The sequence below is a fragment of the Bombina bombina genome, unplaced genomic scaffold, assembly GCF_027579735.1.
Source record: "Bombina bombina isolate aBomBom1 unplaced genomic scaffold, aBomBom1.pri scaffold_530, whole genome shotgun sequence".
NCBI lineage: Eukaryota > Metazoa > Chordata > Amphibia > Anura > Bombinatoridae > Bombina > Bombina bombina.
This window is the reverse complement of record NW_026512929.1, coordinates 88,618-107,873: the sequence shown is the minus strand read 5'-3', so window position 1 is coordinate 107,873 and position 19,256 is coordinate 88,618. Positions and strand designations below refer to the sequence as shown.

At 40.0% G+C, this 19,256-nt stretch overlaps 1 protein-coding gene across 1 annotated transcript in view; it reads left to right on the top strand.

Annotated features, from left to right (window-relative positions):
* The window catches only part of LOC128644604 (catalase), a 74,025-nt gene that overhangs the window by 18,180 nt on the left and 36,589 nt on the right, over positions 1-19,256 (top strand). Inside the window, exon 5 of the mRNA XM_053697150.1 lies at positions 12,017-12,121. Coding sequence (XP_053553125.1) covers positions 12,017-12,121 — 105 coding nt within the window. The remainder of the gene's footprint in view (positions 1-12,016; positions 12,122-19,256) is intronic.

The window sequence follows — 19,256 nt, the reverse complement described above, 5'->3', positions numbered from 1 at the left end:
AGCAAGAATGGCTTGGTTTTCAGTGCGTTAGGCTCCAAAAAGGGAGCGTAGAGCATAATTTAACGCCACTGCAACTCTAGATACCAGCAGTGCTTATGGACGCGGCCAGCCTCAAAAACGTGCTCGTGCACGATTCCCCCATAGAAAACAATGGGGCTGTTTGAGCTGAAAAAAACCTAACACCTGCAAAAAAGCTGCGTTCAGCTCCTAACGCAGCCCCATTGTTTCCTATGGGGAAACACTTCCTACGTCTGCACCTAACACTCTAACATGTACCCCGAGTCTAAACACCCCTAACCTTATACTTATTAACCCCTAATCTGCCGCCCCCGCTATCGCTGACCCCTGCATATTATTTTTAACCCCTAATCTGCCGCTCCGTACACCCCCGCCACCTACATTATCCCTATGTATCCCTAATCTGCTGCCCCTAACACCGCCGACCCCTATATTATATTTATTAACCCCTAATCTGCCGCCCCCAATGTCGCCTCCACCTAACTACACTTATTAACCCCTAATCTGCCGACCGGACCTGAGCGCTACTATAATAAATGTATTAACCCCTAATCCGCCTCACTCCCGCCTCAATAACCCTATAAGAAATAGTATTAACCCCTAATCTGCCCTCCCTAACATTGCCGACACCTAACTTCAAGTATTAACCCCTAATCTGCCGATCACCACTACTCTAATAAATTTTTTAACCCCTAAAGCTAATTCTAACCCTAACCCTAACACCCCCCCTAAGTTAAATATAATTTTATTCTAACTAAATAAATGAACTCTTATTAAATAACTTATTCCTATTTAAAGCTAAATACTTACCTGTAAAATAAACCCTAATATAGCTACAATATAAATTATAATTATATTGTAGCTATTTTAGGATTAATATTTATTTTACAGGCAACTTTGTAATTATTTTAACCAGGTACAATAGCTATTAAATAGTTAATAACTATTTAATAGTTACCTAGTTAAAATAATAACAAAATTACCTGTAAAATAAATCCTAACCTAAGTTACAATTAAACCTAACACTACACTATCAATAAATTAATTAAATAAAATACCTACAATTATCTACAATTAAACCTAACACTACACTATCAATAAATAAATTAAATACAATTCCTACAAATAAATACAATTAAATAAACTAACTAAAGTACAAAAAATAAAAAAGAACTAAGTTACAAAAAATAAAAAAATATTTACAAACATTAGAAAAAAATTACAACAATTTTAAACTAATTACACCTACTCTAAGCCCCCTAATAAAATAACAAAGACCCCCAAAATAAAAAAAATGCCCTACCCTATTCTAAATTACAAAAGTTCAAAGCTCTTTTACCTTACCAGCCCTTAAAAGGGCCCTTTGCGGGGCATGCCCCAAAGAATTCAGCTCTTTTGCCTGTAAAAAAAAAACATACAATCCCCCCACATTACAACCCACCACCCACATACCCCTAATCTAACCCAAACCCCCCTTAAATAAACCTAACACTAAGCCTCTGAAGATCTTCCTACCTTATCTTCACGTCACCGGGTATCACCGATTGGTCCTGGCTCCGAAATCTTCATCCAACCCAATCGGGGGCTGGCGATCCATAATCCTGCGGCTGAAGAGGTCCAGAAGAGGCTCCAAAGTCTTCATCCTATCCGGGAAGAAGAGGCGATCCAAGCGGCATCTTCTATCTTCATCCGATGAGGAACTGCTCCATCGTGAAGACCTCCAGCGCGGATCAATCTTCTTCCTCCGACGTCCAACTAAAGAATGACGGTTCCTTTAAGGGACGTCATCCAAGATGGCGTCCCTCGAATTCCGATTGGCTGATATGATTCTATCAGCCAATCGGAATTAAGGTAGGAAAATTCTGATTGGCTGATGGAAACAACCAATCAGAATCAAGTTCAATCCGATTGGCTGATCCGATCAGCCAATCAGATTGAGCTCGCATTCTATTGGCTGATCGGAACAGCCAATAGAATGCGAGCTCAATCTGATTGGCTGATTGGATCAGCCAATCGGATTGAACTTGATTCTGATTGGCTGATTCCATCAGCCAATCAGAATATTCCTACCTTAATTCCGATTGGCTGATAGAATCCTATCAGCCAATCGGAATTCGAGGGACGCCATCTTGGATGACGTCCCTTAAAGGAACCGTCATTCGGCGAGTAGGCGTCGGTCGAAGAGGTTGGATCTGCGTCGGTTGGAAAGAAGATGGCTCCGCTCCGCTCCAGAAGAAAGAAGATTGAAGATGCGGCTTGATAGAAGACTTCAGCCCGATGATGGATTTCTTCAGCCGCCACTTGGATCCAGACTTCAGCCCGAGGATGGACGTCACTCTTCAGCCCCCCGCTTGGGCTTGGATCAACACTTCCGAGGCTTGGATCAAGACTTCCGAGGATGGATCGGTGAACCTGGTATGGTGAAGATAAGGTAGGAAGATCTTCAGGGGCTTAGTGTTAGGTTTATTTAAGGGGGGTTTGGGTTAGATTAGGGGTATGTGGGTGGTGGGTTGTAATGTTGGGGGGAGGTATTGTATGTGTTTTTTTTACAGGCTAAAGAGCTGAATTCTTTGGGGCATGCCCCGCAAAGGGCCCTGTTCAGGGCTGGTAAGGTAAAAGAGCTTTGAACTTTTTTAATTTAGAATAGGGTAGGGAATTTTTTATTTTGGGGGGGCTTTGTTATTTTGTTAGGGGGCTTAGAGTAGGTGTAATTAGTTTAAAATTGTTGTAATATTTTTCTAATGTTTGTAAATATTTTTTTATTTTTTGTAACTTAGTTCTTTTTTATTTTTTGTACTTTAGTTAGTTTATTTCATTGTATTTATTTGTAGATATTGTATTTAATTAATTTATTGATAGTGTAGTGTTAGGTTTAATTGTAGATAATTGTAGGTATTTTATTTAATTAATTTATTGATAGTGTAGTGTTAGGTTTAATTGTAACTTAGGTTAGGATTTATTTTACAGGTAATTTTGTAATTATTTTAACTATTTTAGCTATTAAATAGTTATTAACTATTTAATAGCTATTGTACCTGATTAAAATAAATACAAAGTTGCCTGTAAAATAAATATTAATCCTAAAATAGCTACAATATAATTATTATTTATATTGTAGCTATATTAGGGTTTATTTTACAGGTAAGTATTTAGCTTTAAATAGGAATAATTAATATAATAAGAGTTAATTTATTTTGTTAGATTTAAATTATATTTAACTTAGGGGGGTGTTAGTGTTAGGGTTAGACTTAGCTTTAGGGGTTAAAAAATTTATTAGAATAGCGGTGAGCTCCGGCCGGCAGATTAGGGGTTAATACTATTTATTATAGGGTTAGTGAGGCGGGAGGGAGGCGGATTAGGGGTTAATAACTTTATTATAGTAGCGGTGCGGTCCGCTAGGCAGATTAGGGGTCAATAAGTGTAGGTAGGTGGCGGCGACGTTGGGGGGGGCAGATTAGGGGTTAATAAATATAATATAGGGGTCGGCGGTGTTAGGGGCAGCAGATTAGGGGTACATAGGGATAACTTAGCTGGCGGCGCTTTGCGGTCGGCAGATTAGGGGTTAATTATTGTAGGTAGCTGGCGGCGACGTGGGGGGCAGGTTAGGGGTTAATAAATATAATATAGGGGTCGGCGGTGTTAGGGGCAGTAGATTAGGGGTACATAAGTATAACGTAGGTGGCGGTCGGCAGATTAGGGGTTAAAAAAATTTAATCGAGTGGCGGCGATGTGGGGGGACCTCGGTTTAGGGGTACATAGGTAGTTTATGGGTGTTAGTGTACTTTAGAGCACAGTAGCTTTATGAACCGGCGTTAGCCCAGAAAGCTCTTAACTACTGACTTTTTTCTGCGGCTGGAGTTTTGTCGTTAGAGTTCTAACTCTCACTCCAGCCACGACTCTAAATACCGGCGTTAGAAAGATCCCATTGAAAAGATAGGATACGCAAATGGCGTAGGGGGATCTGCAGTATGGAAAAGTCGCGGCTGGAAAGTGAGCGTTAGACCCTTTAATGACTGACTCTAAATACCAGAGGGCGTTAAAAACCAGCGTTAGGAGCCTCTAACGCTGGTTTTGACGGCTACCGCCCAGCTCTAAATCTAGGCGAAAATTTCTTCCCATTAGGAGTAAATCGTATTTTCCTCTTGGGGATCTATGAGCACAAAATATCGCTCTAAGACCAGTATTTCAGGTATGGGAAGATAAACATAAAATCTAAATAGTATAAGAAGTTTATCGAGTTCACAGGATAGAACGTTTGGAGATTTTCATTGTTTATTTTATATTCCATCCTCCTATCCATGGGAATTTTTTTCAAGTGAGTCATTACGTGCATTATCTTATGGTAACCTTCTCCTCATCAAGCACTTATTAATGGTCATAAGAAATATACATTTTCTACTTCTGTATTATACAAAGAAACAAAGAATATTGCAGGCTGCTTGAATACAAATTGGTAAAATAAAATGCTTTAGAACGATCTCTCCAGCACTTAGTACGAGTTTGAATTCTGTATGGAAAAGTGCATTATCCAGTGAATTAAGATGAGCGCAGTTTTGAGTAATCAATAGAGATTAAATGACAATAGGTAGAATAATTAAATGGAATAAGAATTTGACAGATCAGTGACCTAATTCCGACCATCATTCCTTGTTTGTGGAGTTTTCCGAAAATAACACAATTTCGGGGCGAGGTAGCTTTTTCTCTTGCCAAAAGTTTTAATAACCAATTTATTAAAATGTCATTGATAGATATTATTTTCTTGGTAGGAGTCAATTGGCAGATTATAGCCATAAATTAATTGTTAATGTCTTGTTGGCAAGAAAATTAATCTGTACCAATTGGATCATAAAAACATCCACCCACGACAAGATATTTAAATAATGTGGTTCAAAAAGAGATAATAGTACAAATGCTTTACAGGTTAATAGATAAGACTAAGGGACATTATACACTCATTTTTTCTTTGCATAAATGTTTTGTAGATTTGTAGATCCATGAAGTTTTTTTTTTTTTTTTTAAATGTTTAGTTTTGCTTATTTTTAAATGACATTGCTCTGATTTTCAGACTCCTAACCAAGCCCCAAAGTTTTATGTGAATACCGTCAGCTACCTTCTCCAGCTTGCTCTTGTTTGTGTAAAGGGTCTTTTCATATGCAAAAGAAAGGGGGGGGGGGAGTGTCTTATTTCCCACTTGCAGTGGGCTTTCCAGCTACCTTTTCAACAAAGCTAAACTGAGAGCTTCTAAGTAAATTTTTAAACAGTTTTATACTGGATTTTTATATCGGTATCTGTGCATCTTATTCTTTATAGTAGTGTCTATTACATGCAGTTATATAAAAATGAGTGTATACTGTCCCTTTAAGAAAAGTGCTCAACTGTGTACAGATGCCGCTTAATAGCCCACCCTATGGGATGGTACCCACCCATGGAGCAGCCTCCTTCTGCCTAATCTCTGCTGTCTACAAAAGAGAACTTTCCTGTAACATATAAATTTGACCCCATTCAAAAGGACAGTGCAGCCTTGAGATACCAGGCAAGTCTCATCAGAACAAAGGATTTGTTCACTGCTACTCCCAGGTGGTATCCGGGACCTAGAAGAAACCACTGAGCGTTTGTTCCTGGTAGAGCGCTTCTCTTTCTGTATCTATATTACTAGACAAGTCAAAGAGACTCAAGGTCCATTCATGATATTTGCGGCAAATATCTGGATGTTTTTTGAAGAGTAGCAAAAGGTTTATATAACTTTATTTACAAGAAAGCTTTGATCTGCATATGAATGTCGCCCTATTTTCTCATTTATGTTGTTTTAAACATGTGGGATTTTTGTTAAATAGAAGGTACATGATTATATATAATTTGTTGCTTTTCCTTTTTTTTTGCCATATGAGAGCCATCAGCAAGCAATATGAGAGCCAAAAGCAAAACAGTATTAGAGCCATAAGCAAGCCGTTATGAGAGCCATAAGCAAGCAGTTATGAGAGCCATAAACAAGCGGTATGAGAGCCATAAGCAAAACAGTATGAAAGCCATAAGCAAGCAATATGAGAGCCATAAGCACGCCATGAGCTAGCAGTATGTTAGCCATATCCAAACAGTAAGCAAGTAATAAGCAAGCGATATGTGATCCATAACCAAGCCATGAGCAATTAGTATATGAGCCATAACCAAGCAGTAAGCAAGCCATGAGCAAGCAGTATGCGAGCCATAACCAAGCCTTAAGCAAGCAGTATGTGAGACATAACCAATCAGTAAGCAAGCCATGAGCTAGCAGTATGTGAGCCATAAGCAAGCCATGAGCTAGCAGTATGTGAGCCATAACCAAGCCATGAGCTAGCAGTATGTGAGCCATAACCATGCCATGAGCTAGCAGTATGTGAGCCATAACCAAGCCATGAGCTAGCAGTATGTGAGCCATAACCATGCCATGAGCAAGCAATATGAGCATAAATCAAGCCATGAGTAATTAGTATGTGAGCCATCGCCAAGCAGTAAGCAAGCCATGAGCAAGTAGTATGTGAGCCATAACCAAGCCAAGATGAAGAGGTAAGCAAGCCATGAGCAAGCAATATGTGAGCCATGAGCAAGCAATATGTGAGCCATAACCAAGCCATGAGGAATTAGTATGTGAGCCATAACCAAGCAGTGAGCAAGCCATCAGCAAGCAGTATGTGAGCCATGACCAAGCAGTAAGCAAACCATGAGAACGCAGTATTTGAGCCATAACCAAGCAGTAAGCAAGCAGTATATGAGACATAATCAAGCAGTAGGCAAGCCATGAGCTAGCAGTATGTGAGCCATAACCGAACCCTGAGCCAGCAGTAAGCAAATCATGAGCTAGCAGTATGTGAGCCATAACCAAGCCATGAGAAATTAGTATGTGAGCCATAACCAAGCAGTATATGAGCTATAACTAAGCAGTAAGTAAGCCCTGAGCAAGCAGTATATGAGCCATAACCAAGCCATGAGCTAGCAGTAGGTGAGCCATAAGTAAATCATGAGCAAGCAGTAAGCAAGCCATGAGCAAGCAATATGTGAACAATAACCAAGCCATGAGCAATTAGTATGTGAGCCATAACCAAGCAGTGAGCAAGACATGAACAAGCAGTATGTGAGCCATAACCAAGCAGTAAGAAAGCCATGAGCAAGCAAAATGTGAGCCATAACCAAGCAGTAAGCAAGCCATGAGCAAGCAATATGTGAGCCATAACCAAGCAGTAAGCAAGCCATGAACAAGCAATATGTGAGCCATAACCAAGCAGTAAGCAAGCCATGAGCAAGCAGTAAGCAAGCAGTATGTGAGCTAGAACCAAGCAGTATGTGAGCCATAACCAAGTAGTAAGAAAGCCATGAGCAAGCAGTATGTGAGCCATAACCAAGCAGTAAGCAAGCCATGAGCAAGCAATATGTGAGCCATAACCAAGCAGTAAGCAAGCAATATGTGAGCCATAACCAAGCAGTAAGCAAGCCATGAACAAGCAATATGTGAGCCATAACCAAGCAGTAACCAGGACATGAGGAACAGTATGTGAGCCATAACCAAGTAGTAAGCAAACCATGAGCAAGCAGTATGTGAGCCATAACCAAGAAGTAAGCAAGCCATGAGCAAGCAGTATGTGAGTCATAACCAAGCAGTAAGCAAGCAGTATGTGAGCCATATCCAAGCAGTAAGCAAGCCACGAGCAAGCAATATGTGAGCCATAACCAAGCAGTAAGCAAGCCATGAACAAGCAGTATGTGAGCCATAACCAAGCAGTAAGCAAGCCATGAGCTAGCAATATGTGAGCCATAACCAAGCAGTAAGCAAGCCATGAGCAAGCAATATGTGAGCCATAACCAAGCAGTAAGCAGGACATGAGCAACAATATGTGAGCCATAACCAAGTAGTAAGCAAGCCATGAGCAAGCAGTATGTGAGCCATAACCAAGCAGTTGATGAGATACGTAGGTAGCATCTGAAGCAATAAATGGCAGGAGGTAGTGCTGCTCTCTAGTGTTCTTGTAAATGGTTAACATTCTTTCAAAACTGCTGCCATATAGTGCTCCAGAAATGGACCGGCTCCTTAGCATACATCCCTGCCTTTCAACTAAGATACCAAGAAAACAAAGAAAATTGATAATAAAAGTAAATTAGAAAGTTGTTTAAAATCACATGATCTATCTGAAACATGAAAGAAACATTTTGGGTTTCATATCCCTTTAAGGTGCATCATAGCTGGGGACATATATTTACACCAGACATATGCCACCATTCACTTAGACTTTTTTTTTTTTCCAACTGACTTTATTTAAACTTTTGATAGTTACGAGTTTTGCAGTATGAGTGAAAAAGCATCGTTATGGCTCTTTTTCACTACCGCCGCTATTACGATAACCACGCAGTAAGCAAGCCATGAGCAAGCAATATGTGAGCCATAACCAAGCAGTAAGCAAGCCATGAGCTAGCAGTATGTGAGCCATAACCAAGCAGTAAGCAAGTCATGAGCAAGCAGTATGTGAGCCATAACCAAGCAGTAAGCAAGCCATGAGCTAGCAGTATGTGAGCCATAACCAAGCAGTAAGCAAGCCATTAGCAAGCAATATGTGAGCCATAACCAAGCAGTAAGCAGGACATGAGCAAGCAATATGTTAGCCATAACCAAGCAGTAAGCAAGCCATGAGCAAGCAATATATGAGCCATAACCAAGCAGTAAGCAAGCCATGAGCTAGCAGTATGTGAGCCATAACCAAGCAGTAAGCAAGCCATGAGCAAGCAATATGTGAGCCATAACCAAGCAGTAAGCAGGACATGAGCAACAGTATGTGAGCCATAACCAAGTAGTAAGCAAGCCATGAGCAAGCAGTATGTGAGCCATAACCAACCAGTAAGCAAGTGGTATGTGAGCCATAACCAAGCAGTAAGCAAGCCATGAGCAAGCAGTATGTGAGCCATAACCAAGCAGTGAGCAAGCCATGAGCAAGCAATATGTGAGCCATAACCAAGCAGTAAGCAAGCAATGAGCAAGCAGTATGTGAGCCATAACCAAGCAGTAAGCAAGCCATGAGCAAGCAATATGTGAGCCATAACCAAGCAGTAAGCAAGCCATGAGCTAGCAGTATGTGAGCCATAACCAAACAGTAAGCAGGACATGAGCAACAGTATGTGAGCCATAACCAAGTAGTAAGCAAGCCATGAGCAAGCAGTATGTGAGCCATAACCAACCAGTAAGCAAGTGGTATGTGAGCCATAACCAAGCAGTAAGCAAGCCATGAGCAAGCAGTATGTGAGCCATAACCAAGCAGTGAGCAAGCCATGAGCAAGCAATATGTGAGCCATAACCAAGCAGTAAGCAAGCAATGAGCAAGCAGTATGTGAGCCATAACCAAGCAGTAAGCAAACCATGTGCAAGCAGTATGTGAGCCATAACCAAGCAGTAAGCAAGCCATGAGCAAGAAATATGTGAGCCATAACCAAGCAGTAAGCAAGCCATGAGCAAACAATATGGGAGCCATAACCAAGCAGTAAGCAGGACATGAGCAACAGTATGTGAGCCATGAGCAAGCAGTATGTGAGCCATAACCAAGCAGTAAGCAAGCCATGAGCAAGCAATATGTGAGCCATAACCAAGCAGTAAGCAGGACATGAGCAACAGTATGTGAGCCATAACCAAGCAGTAAGCAGGACATGAGCAAGCAGTATGTGAGCCATAACCAAACAGTAAGCAAGCCATGAGCAAGCAGTATGTGAGCCATAACCATAACCAAGCAGTAAGCAAGCAGTATGTGAGCCATAACCAAGCAGTAAGCAAGTCATGAGCAAGCAGTATGTGAGCCATAACCAATCAGTAAGCAAACCATGAGCAAGCAGTATGTGAGCCATAACCAAGCAGTAAGCAAGCCATGAGCAAGCAGTATGTGAGCCATAAACAAGCAGTAAGCAAGCCATGAGCAAGCAATATGTGAGCCATAACCAAGCAGTAAGCAAGCCATAAGCTAGCAGTATGTGAGCCATAACCAAACAGTAAGCAAGCCATAAATAAGCAGTATGTGAGCCATAGCCAAGCAGTAAGCAAGCTATGAGCAAGTAGTCTGTGAGCCATAACCAATCAGTAAGCAAGCCATGAGCAAGCAATATGTGAGCCATAACCAAGCAGTAAGCAAGCCATGAGCAAGCAATATGTGAGCCATAACCAATCAGTAAGCAAGCCATGAGCAAGCAGTATGTGAGCCATAACCAAGCAGTAAGCAAGCAGTATGTGAGCCATAACCAATCAGTAAGCAAGCCATGAGCAAGCAGTATGTGAGCCATAACCAAGCAGTAAGCAAGCAGTATGTGAGCCATAGCCAAGCAGTAAGCAAGCTATGAGCAAGTAGTCTGTGAGCCATAACCAATCAGTAAGCAAGCCATGAGCAAGCAATATGTGAGCCATAACCAAGCAGTAAGCAAGCCATGAGCAAGCAATATGTGAGCCATAACTAAGCAGTAAGCAAGCCATGAGCAAGCAGTATGTGAGCCATAACCAAGCAGTAAGCAAGCAGTATGTGAGCCATAACTAAGCAGTAAGCAAGTCATGAGCAAGAAGTATGTGAGCCATAACCAAGCAGTAAGCAAGCCATGAGCAAGCAGTATGTGAGCCATAACCAAGCAGTAAGCAAGCAGTATGTGTGCCATAACCAAGCAGTAAGCAAGTCATGCGCAAGCAGTATGTGAGCCATAACCAAGCAGTAAGCAAGCTATGAGGAAGCAGTATGTGAGCCATAACCAAGCAGTAAGTAAGCAGTATGTGAGCCATAACCAAGCAGTAAGCAAGCAGTATGTGAACCATAACAAGCAGTAAGCAAGTCATGAGCAAGCAGTATGTGAGCCATAACCAATCAGTAAGCAAGCCATGAGCAAGCAGTATGTGAGCCATAACCAATCAGTAAGCAAGCCATGAGCTAGCAGTATGTGAGCCAAACCAAGCAGTAAGCAAGCCATGAGCAAGCAGTATGTGAGCCATAAACAAGCAGTAAGCAAGCCATGAGCAAGCAATATGTGAGCCATAACCAAGCAGTAAGCAAGCCATGAGCTAGCAGTATGTGAGCCATAACCAAACAGTAAGCAAGCCATAAACAAGCAGTATGTGAGCCATAACCAAGCAGTAAGCAAGCTATGAGCAAGTAGTCTGTGAGCCATAACCAATCAGTAAGCAAGCCATGAGCAAGCAGTATGTGAGCCATAACCAAGCAGTAAGCAAGCAGTATGTGTGCCATAACCAAGCAGTAAGCAAGTCATGAGCAAGCAGTATGTGAGCCATAACCAAGCAGTAAGCAAGCTATGAGCAAGCAGTATGTGAGCCATAACCAAGCAGTAAGTAAGCAGTATGTGAGCCATAACCAAGCAGCAAGCAAGCAGTATGTGAGCCATAACCAAGCAGTAAGCAAGTCATGAGCAAGCAGTATGTGAGCCATAACCAATCAGTAAGCAAGCCATGAGCAAGCAATATGTGAGCCATAACCAAGCAGTAAGCAAGCCATGAGCTAGCAGTATGTGAGCCATAATTAAACATTAAGCAAGCCATAAACAAGCAGTATGTGAGCCATAACCAAGCAGTAAGCAAGCTATGAGCAAGTAGTTTGTGAGCCATAACCAAGCAGTAAGCAAGCCATGAGCTAGCAGTAAGCAAGACATGAGCTAGCAGTATGTGTGCCATAATTAAACATTAAGCAAGCCATAAACAAGCAGTATGTGAGCCATAACCAAGCAGTAAGCAAGCTATGAGCAAGTAGTCTGTGAGCCATAACCAATCAGTAAGCAAGACATGAGCAAGCAATATGTGAGCCATAACCAATCAGTAAGCAAGCCATGAGCAAGTAGTCTGTGAGCCATAACCAATTAGTAAGCAAGCCATGAGCAAGTAGTAAGCAAGCCATGAGCAAGCAGTAAGCAAGCAGTATGTAAGCCATAACCATGCAGTAAGCAAGCAAGACTCAAAGTAGTGACTAAGCAGTTAAAAGAAAGTAACACTTTGTTCTTCTTACAGTTTCCGTCCTTCATTCACAGTCAGAAGAGGAATCCACAGACCCACCTGAAAGATCCAGACATGGTATGGGATTTCTGGAGCCTTTGTCCTGAGTCCCTACACCAGGTAAGTACTCTCAGTACCTAGCACAAGCCTATACAGAGGTCAAACTGATATATCATGTAAAGGATCCCTGGTGAAAAAGCGCCCAGCTCCACAACACCTTTGGTTCACCAGAAAGTTATTGCAGCATTTAGTACTCATTATCCTGCCCTTGGATCTCTACCTACAGAGGACTAGGTTAAGAGTGCATAGCTATTGTTAACTCTGCTAGAAGTAAGCTTTATGCTTGCCGGGCTGCACTCGTATTTCAAGTTGAAAAAAAGCTCAAAAAGCTGAACTTAGAATATTGTGATCAAGGAGTGTGCAAAGTGGGGAAATGCTTATCACATATTAAGTGCGCTAACCCGACATGAAAATATGAATATTTCACATTCCAATGTTCTTCACATAGAAGAATATGTTTCAATTATTTATAAGTACGTATTTCTACATAGATCTGATGGTATTTTGGTACAATTTATTTCTATACCTAGATGATTATATATAGGTATTTTATGATTTGGATAGAAAACACAATTTTAAATAACTTTTCAATTTACTTCTATTATCGAATTTGCTTAATTTTCTTGTTATCCTTTGCTCAAGGAACAGCATTGCACTACTGGCAGCTATCTGAACACATCTAGTTAGCCAATCAGAAGACACAAATGTGTGCAGGCACCAATCAGCAGCAGCTCCTCCTAGTGTAGGATATGTGTGTATTCTTTTTCCACAAGGGATTCTAAGAGAACAAAGCACATTTGAAAATAGAGCTTTATTTAAAAGTGACTTTAAATTACCCGCTCTATCTGAATCCTGCAAGTTTAATTTTGACTTTCCTATCCCTTTTAAATATGACTATTGAATAAATGTTTTTTTCATGTTTTCAGCTACTTAACTGCAAAGGGCTCCAGTGCACATATATGTGTGTGTGTGTATATATATATATGTATGTATGTCTATATATGTGTACATATGTATTTCTGTGTTCATATGTGTATGTATGTCTGTAAATACATATGTTCACACACATATATATATATATTTATATATATATATATATATATACACAAACACATACATATATACATATATTTATACATATACACACACACACACAGACATCTTTAGACATGCATATGTATATATCTCTATGTTAAAGCCCTTTGCAGACTTTTTTAAATCTAACACCTGAGACCTCATATCTTTGAGCCCTTATAACTTTTTTGTGCAATATATTTTTTTTATAATTTTTATTAGATGGTGTTGTTATGAGTGTAACTATACCTTGTAATGTATTTATGATTTGTTTTGTGACACTTTTTTGTTTCGCGTAACAGTTAATCAGAGCTCTGAAGTCACGGTAATCATTCTAGCGTAATTTACAATTATGCTTACGCGTTCGCATTTACTTTCAACTTGTTATAAGGGCGCTACATCTGACGAATACAAACACCTGCGATAAACCCTGTATCGCTCACAAGTAACTGTTAGCGCACCACTCTCAATCTGGTCCAATGTCCAAAAGAGAAGCTGCAGTTTTCTAGTGGACTCTCCCTGTCTTCAGAACGTAGAGGTTGTTCCTCAGATATAATTGAGGGCTCCCAGTGTTATGACTGTATGGGTGGCAGAAATGTGCGGGGGGGAACACAGTTGTTCAGTTTGCTACTGGCGTCACCAGTCACTGCCCATAGAGCAAATAATGCCTCTGTGTTGTGCTGCCCAAGATAGGGTTACCACCCAGCCATTATTTAATATATTTGTATATAATGTACTTTATATATACACCCCCAAAAATAATGAAGATAAATAGTATGCATACTATATTTGTATCTATAAATCGATACATAAATCTATGCAGTAGTGTCCTGTGTGATTTTTCTTCTAACTAATAGTGTAATTATATGATGTCTTTATTAATAGCATATTGCCAAGCGCAATCATATTTTATTTCATAAGATGATGAGAGCCCATAAGCCATTACTTCTACTCCTGGCCACTAGGAGGAGGCAAATGTTTCCAAAGCTCTAAGACCACTTAATCCCTCCCACCTCTCTGGTATTCTAGTATCTTCTTTGACTGGATAGGAGGAAGGTAAAGAATTGAGGTGCTCAAGATAGTTTGTTGAGAGGGGTCCTCAGACCGATTTGAGACTCATTTTCCCCTCATGGAGCTGCTACTGAGAGCAGGGCCGGATTTACATCTCAGGTGCCTGTAGGCACAAAAATCTGAGGCGCCCCCCCCCCCCCCCAAAAAAAAAAAGTGAAAAAAAAATGAGGATTTTTTTAATTATTATTTAGGACAACTAAAAATAAATATTAGATGTAAAACATTAAAGCCAATACATTAGATCAGCTTATCTGATTCAACAAATACTTAAATAAAGCTGACTTTCAATTTTAAAATCAATTTGTCCAAAAAAAAGGCAGCAAAAGCAATCTTTTAGAGTAAATAAAAAACAAATTGCAATACAATTTAAACCACATGCCCTTTTATGGAGATACACAAACTAACACACACACACCTATTATACAATATTTGTTGTAATGGAAGCTACACCAAAAATCAATACACTTTTAAAGGGACATTAAACCCCCAAAAAATCTTTCAAGATTCAGATAGAGAATACAATTTTAAACATTCCCATTTACTTATTTTATCTAATTTGCTTGATTCTTTAGATATTCTTTGCTGGAGAAATAGCAATGCACAGGGTTGAGCCAATCACATGAGGCATATATGTGCAGCCACTAATCAGCAGCTACTAAGGCTATCTAGATATGCTTTTCAACAAAGGATCTCAAGAGAATGAAGCACATTAGATAATAGTAGAATAAATTGGAAAGTTGTTTTCAATTGTATTCTCTATCTGAATCATGAAAGAATAATTTTGGGTTTATGTCCCTTTAACTTAACTCAAATGGCCATACAATTGAAAACCGTTATCAAAAATTGATGGAAATTGTCAGTGTGATCTATATGCTGTCTTTTGTATTTCCTAAAATTCTTATTATTCATTAAAAAAATATGTTTTTTATTGGAGCAATATCTACAAAACACATTTAAACACTTTCATGGTAAATGAGAAATCACACAACAAATCCTGTGATATGCTATTGATCAACATTAGAGATCTACAGTCTATTCTGCACAGTCTTCCTTTTTGGGAACTCACTTGAAAAAGTGACCCATACTGCATCAGTAACAAGAAGAACACAATGTAATGAGCAGTAATCATATTGTATTAAATGACCAAGAGAAGTGCAGCTGTACATAATGTACATGATCTCATGGCTACCCTGATCTAATGCCAGTACATTATCTGCACTACAACAACAGCAATAATATACTTGTGCACTTACTTGCGTTCTCTGTTGAAGTTGTCACAGAGATTTCTGTCTCCACTGACTGTGTGTGTGCCTGGACTGGTTAAAAAGAGTTTCCTGATCTCATGCTGCAAGCCTTATCTCTTGTTTAAACTTATTAACCTAAACCCAGCCTGTTATCTAGTTAACTCATTATGTGAAATGCTGTGTAAATTGTGCTACAATGAACAATAACATTAGCACACTAGAAGAAAGCTCAGCTACCTCTGTGGAGTGGGACTGGACAGTCTGTGCAGTGACCAACCAGGCTAGCTAGTCCTATCCTGCCTTGCTGCTGCCTGCCGACTGTAGTGAGTGCTGCCAGTCGCCTAACCTAACTACTTCTTGCTGCAGCGCCCTCAGACTCTGGCCTCCCGAGTCCCCAAGCAAGCTCAGCCCGCTGCTGCTTCCCTCTCTCACAGTCTCCTGTCTCACTATTCCCGCGCGTGCAATGAGACAGGAAGCTGGGAGTGGTTGGACTAGGAAGTGATGAGTGAGTGTCAGGGCGACCCGGGAGCGGCAGCCAAGAGGGAGACAGAAGTTTGCAGTGTAGACTGTCACTCAAGTCACATGAGGCCCCTGTTCCTCCAACCCGGCCCCAGCACACCGGATCAATAGCTTGTTTTGCCAGCGCAGCGGCACATTTATTTTACTAAAATAAAATTTGAAAAAATATATACAGTATTTTAAAAAAAAAAAAAAAATACACTGACTCTTGTGGCGCCCCTGCTGCAATGCGCCTGTAGGCACATGCCTACTGTGCCTAATGGCAAATCCGGCCCTGACTGAGAGACAGAGGGGAGATTAGAGTATTGGGTAGTGACATAATCACTCTCAGTAAAGGAGGTAGTCATAAGCCTGTCCCAGGTGTCATGGTTACAGGTCCCCTAGCCGCCTCTTGATAGGTTGTCAATATACTTCTTACATAGATCCTCTGCTCTGACATACACAGCATTGAATAGACTCTCTGCAGTCTTTTCTGCAGCCAGTATGTTAAAGGGATATGAAACCCAAAAATGTATTTTGTAAGTCAGACAGGGGTGAGGGGGGGAGGGGAGAGGGTTGAGAGAGAGAGAGCAAAAGAGAGGTGGAGCGAGAGAGAGCACAAAAGAGAGGTGGAGCGAGAGAGAGCACAAAAGAGAGGTGGAGCGAGAGAGAGCACAAAAGAGAGGGGGAGAGAGCACAAAAGAGAGGGGGAGAGAGAGAGCAAGGGGTGCGACCGCTGTACTGCAAAAAAATACACTTTTTCTAACTTTGACCCCCAAAATCTCTTACGCATCTACAACCACTGAAAACAACCATACTAAATAGTTTTTAAATTTTGTCCTGAGTTTGAAAATAACCAATGTTTACATGTTCTTTGCTTTTATTGCAAGTTATAGGGCAATAAGAACAAGTAGCACTTTGCTATTTCCAAACCATTTTATTTTTTCAAAATTAGTGATAGTTACATTGTAACACTGATATCTGTCCGGAATCCCTGAATAACCCTTTACATGTATATATTTTCTTTTAGTAGACAACCCAAAGTATTGATCTAGTCCAATTTTGGTATATTTCATGCCACAATTTCACCACCAAATGCGATCAAATAAAAAAAATCATTCACTTTTTCACAATTTTTTTTCACAGTTTTTTTTCACAAACTTTATTTTTCTCACTAAATTTTTAACAAACAGCTTGTGCAATTATGGCATCAATAGTTGTAAATGCTTCTCTGGGATACCCTTTGTTCAGAAATAGCAGACATATATAGCCATGGCATTGCTTTTTGGTAATTAGAAGGCCCCTAAATGCCGCTGCGCACCTCGCTTGTATTATGCCCAGCAGTGAAGGGGTTAATTAGGTAGCTTGTAGGGTTAATTTTAGCTTTAGTGTAGAAACCAGCCTCCCATCTGACACTAGACTTGTGCCCGATCGAAAAATTTGGTTCACTTCGATTCAGGCAGTAAAAAAATTTGGTTAGAGACATTCAAAATAATTCTGTATGTGTTGGTAATTCGGTTTCGGAATTTATTCGTGTCATTCTGAATTTTAAAATTCGGGTGCTTTCGAAACCGTTACCGAATTATTATTAATGTCGGACCGAATCTTTATTACGGACTGAATCATTATTTCTAGCTAATGTTCCCGCGATTGTCAAAACAAAATTATGTTAAGCCGCCACCCACGCCGCCACTAAATAAAGCTATTAACCCCTAAATTACCGTCTCCCACATCACTAACACTACCTAAACCTGTTAACCCCTAAACCACCGTTCCGAAACATCGCCGACACAAACTAAATCTATTAACCCCTAAACTGCACCCCCCCATCGCCGACACTAACTAAAGCTATTAACCCCTAAACCGCTGTTCCAAAACATCGCTGACACGAACTAAACCTAGTAACCCCTAAACCGCAGCCCCCCACATCGCCGACACTAACTAAACCTATTAACACCTAAACCGCTCCCCCCCACATCGCCGACATGAACTAAACCTATAAACCCAAATAACAAGAGTGTACCCAAGATAAATATTGCAACTCTAACGAGTGATAATCCCTAATATCACACTATAAACTATACACAACCAGGATAAGAGTGCGCTAACAAAAGCTCTACCAAGAACCAGAAGAATATAAATTCAATACTCTCCAATATAAAATCAATTTGCTGTATTTGCATTTCCCTACCTTTTTGTAGAAAATATTCCACTGTTTCTAATCCTAGTTTGTGTTGGATGCTGGTGTATAGTGAACATACGTCACAAGTTATCAACACTAGGTCTTTACTCCATTTTATATTTTTCAAATTCCTTGGGAAGTCACCGGAATCTTTCAAGTAAGAAGGAAGTTTTGTAACCTAATGTTGTAAATAGTTATCCTCGTATTCAGATAAATTAGATGTGATCGATTGAATCCCTGAAATAATTGGTCTACCGGGGGGGGAGGGGGCTTATTAAGGGATTTATGTATTTTTGCAAAATAATAAAATATAGGAGTTATTGGAATTCCACTTTAAGAAAAACATACTCCTTACCATTTACAATCCCTAAAGTATTTGGACATAATACTCAGTTGGGATATTTGAATACTAGTGACATTTTTTCACGATTACCTAAAAGGAATTCAACAACATTAAGGAACAACTAAAGTGTTGTCTTTACTTGAGGATCTGTACTAGAAGTCCCGGGAATCTGACCCTTGGATTGGCCAGGAATCTGACTTTTGGATTGACTGAGAATCCGCAACGCGTGACAACAATACGTCAGAAGGCTGGAAACAGCTGTGAGGACGCCGAGCTGAAGGAATCCGTGTTGCAACGAGGAGTAAGGTCAGAGAAGGTTGTTTGCATTGTATAACTTTCGTATTCTGGTGAGTCGGATCCTCTTTTTTTTCAACCTGACAAGGTAAACTCATCGAGTAACATTCTATGAACTTTGTTCCTGTTCTATATCCCATATCGGAGTAAAATTAACTGCTATACCTACCGTGAAAGGGAATACTTGTTAAGATTTGAACAGTAAAGTTCTAAACACTTCAATATCAACAAATATACGGTATTAACCCTTGGGAGTAGTTTTATACTATTTTACCATTGCAGTCTCCAATATAGACTGCTCTAATACAGACTGTTACAAGTGAGCACACTGTATCAACTCTAAAGTAACTCATTTTTAATTCATCAATGTGCACCTTAGATGTATATTCTGTGTTTTTAATGTATTTTTGCATTATTAAATAGATGTGTTTAGTATCTACGTTATTCATCACTGTGTAATACTTATATTAGGCATGATCTAACACAATA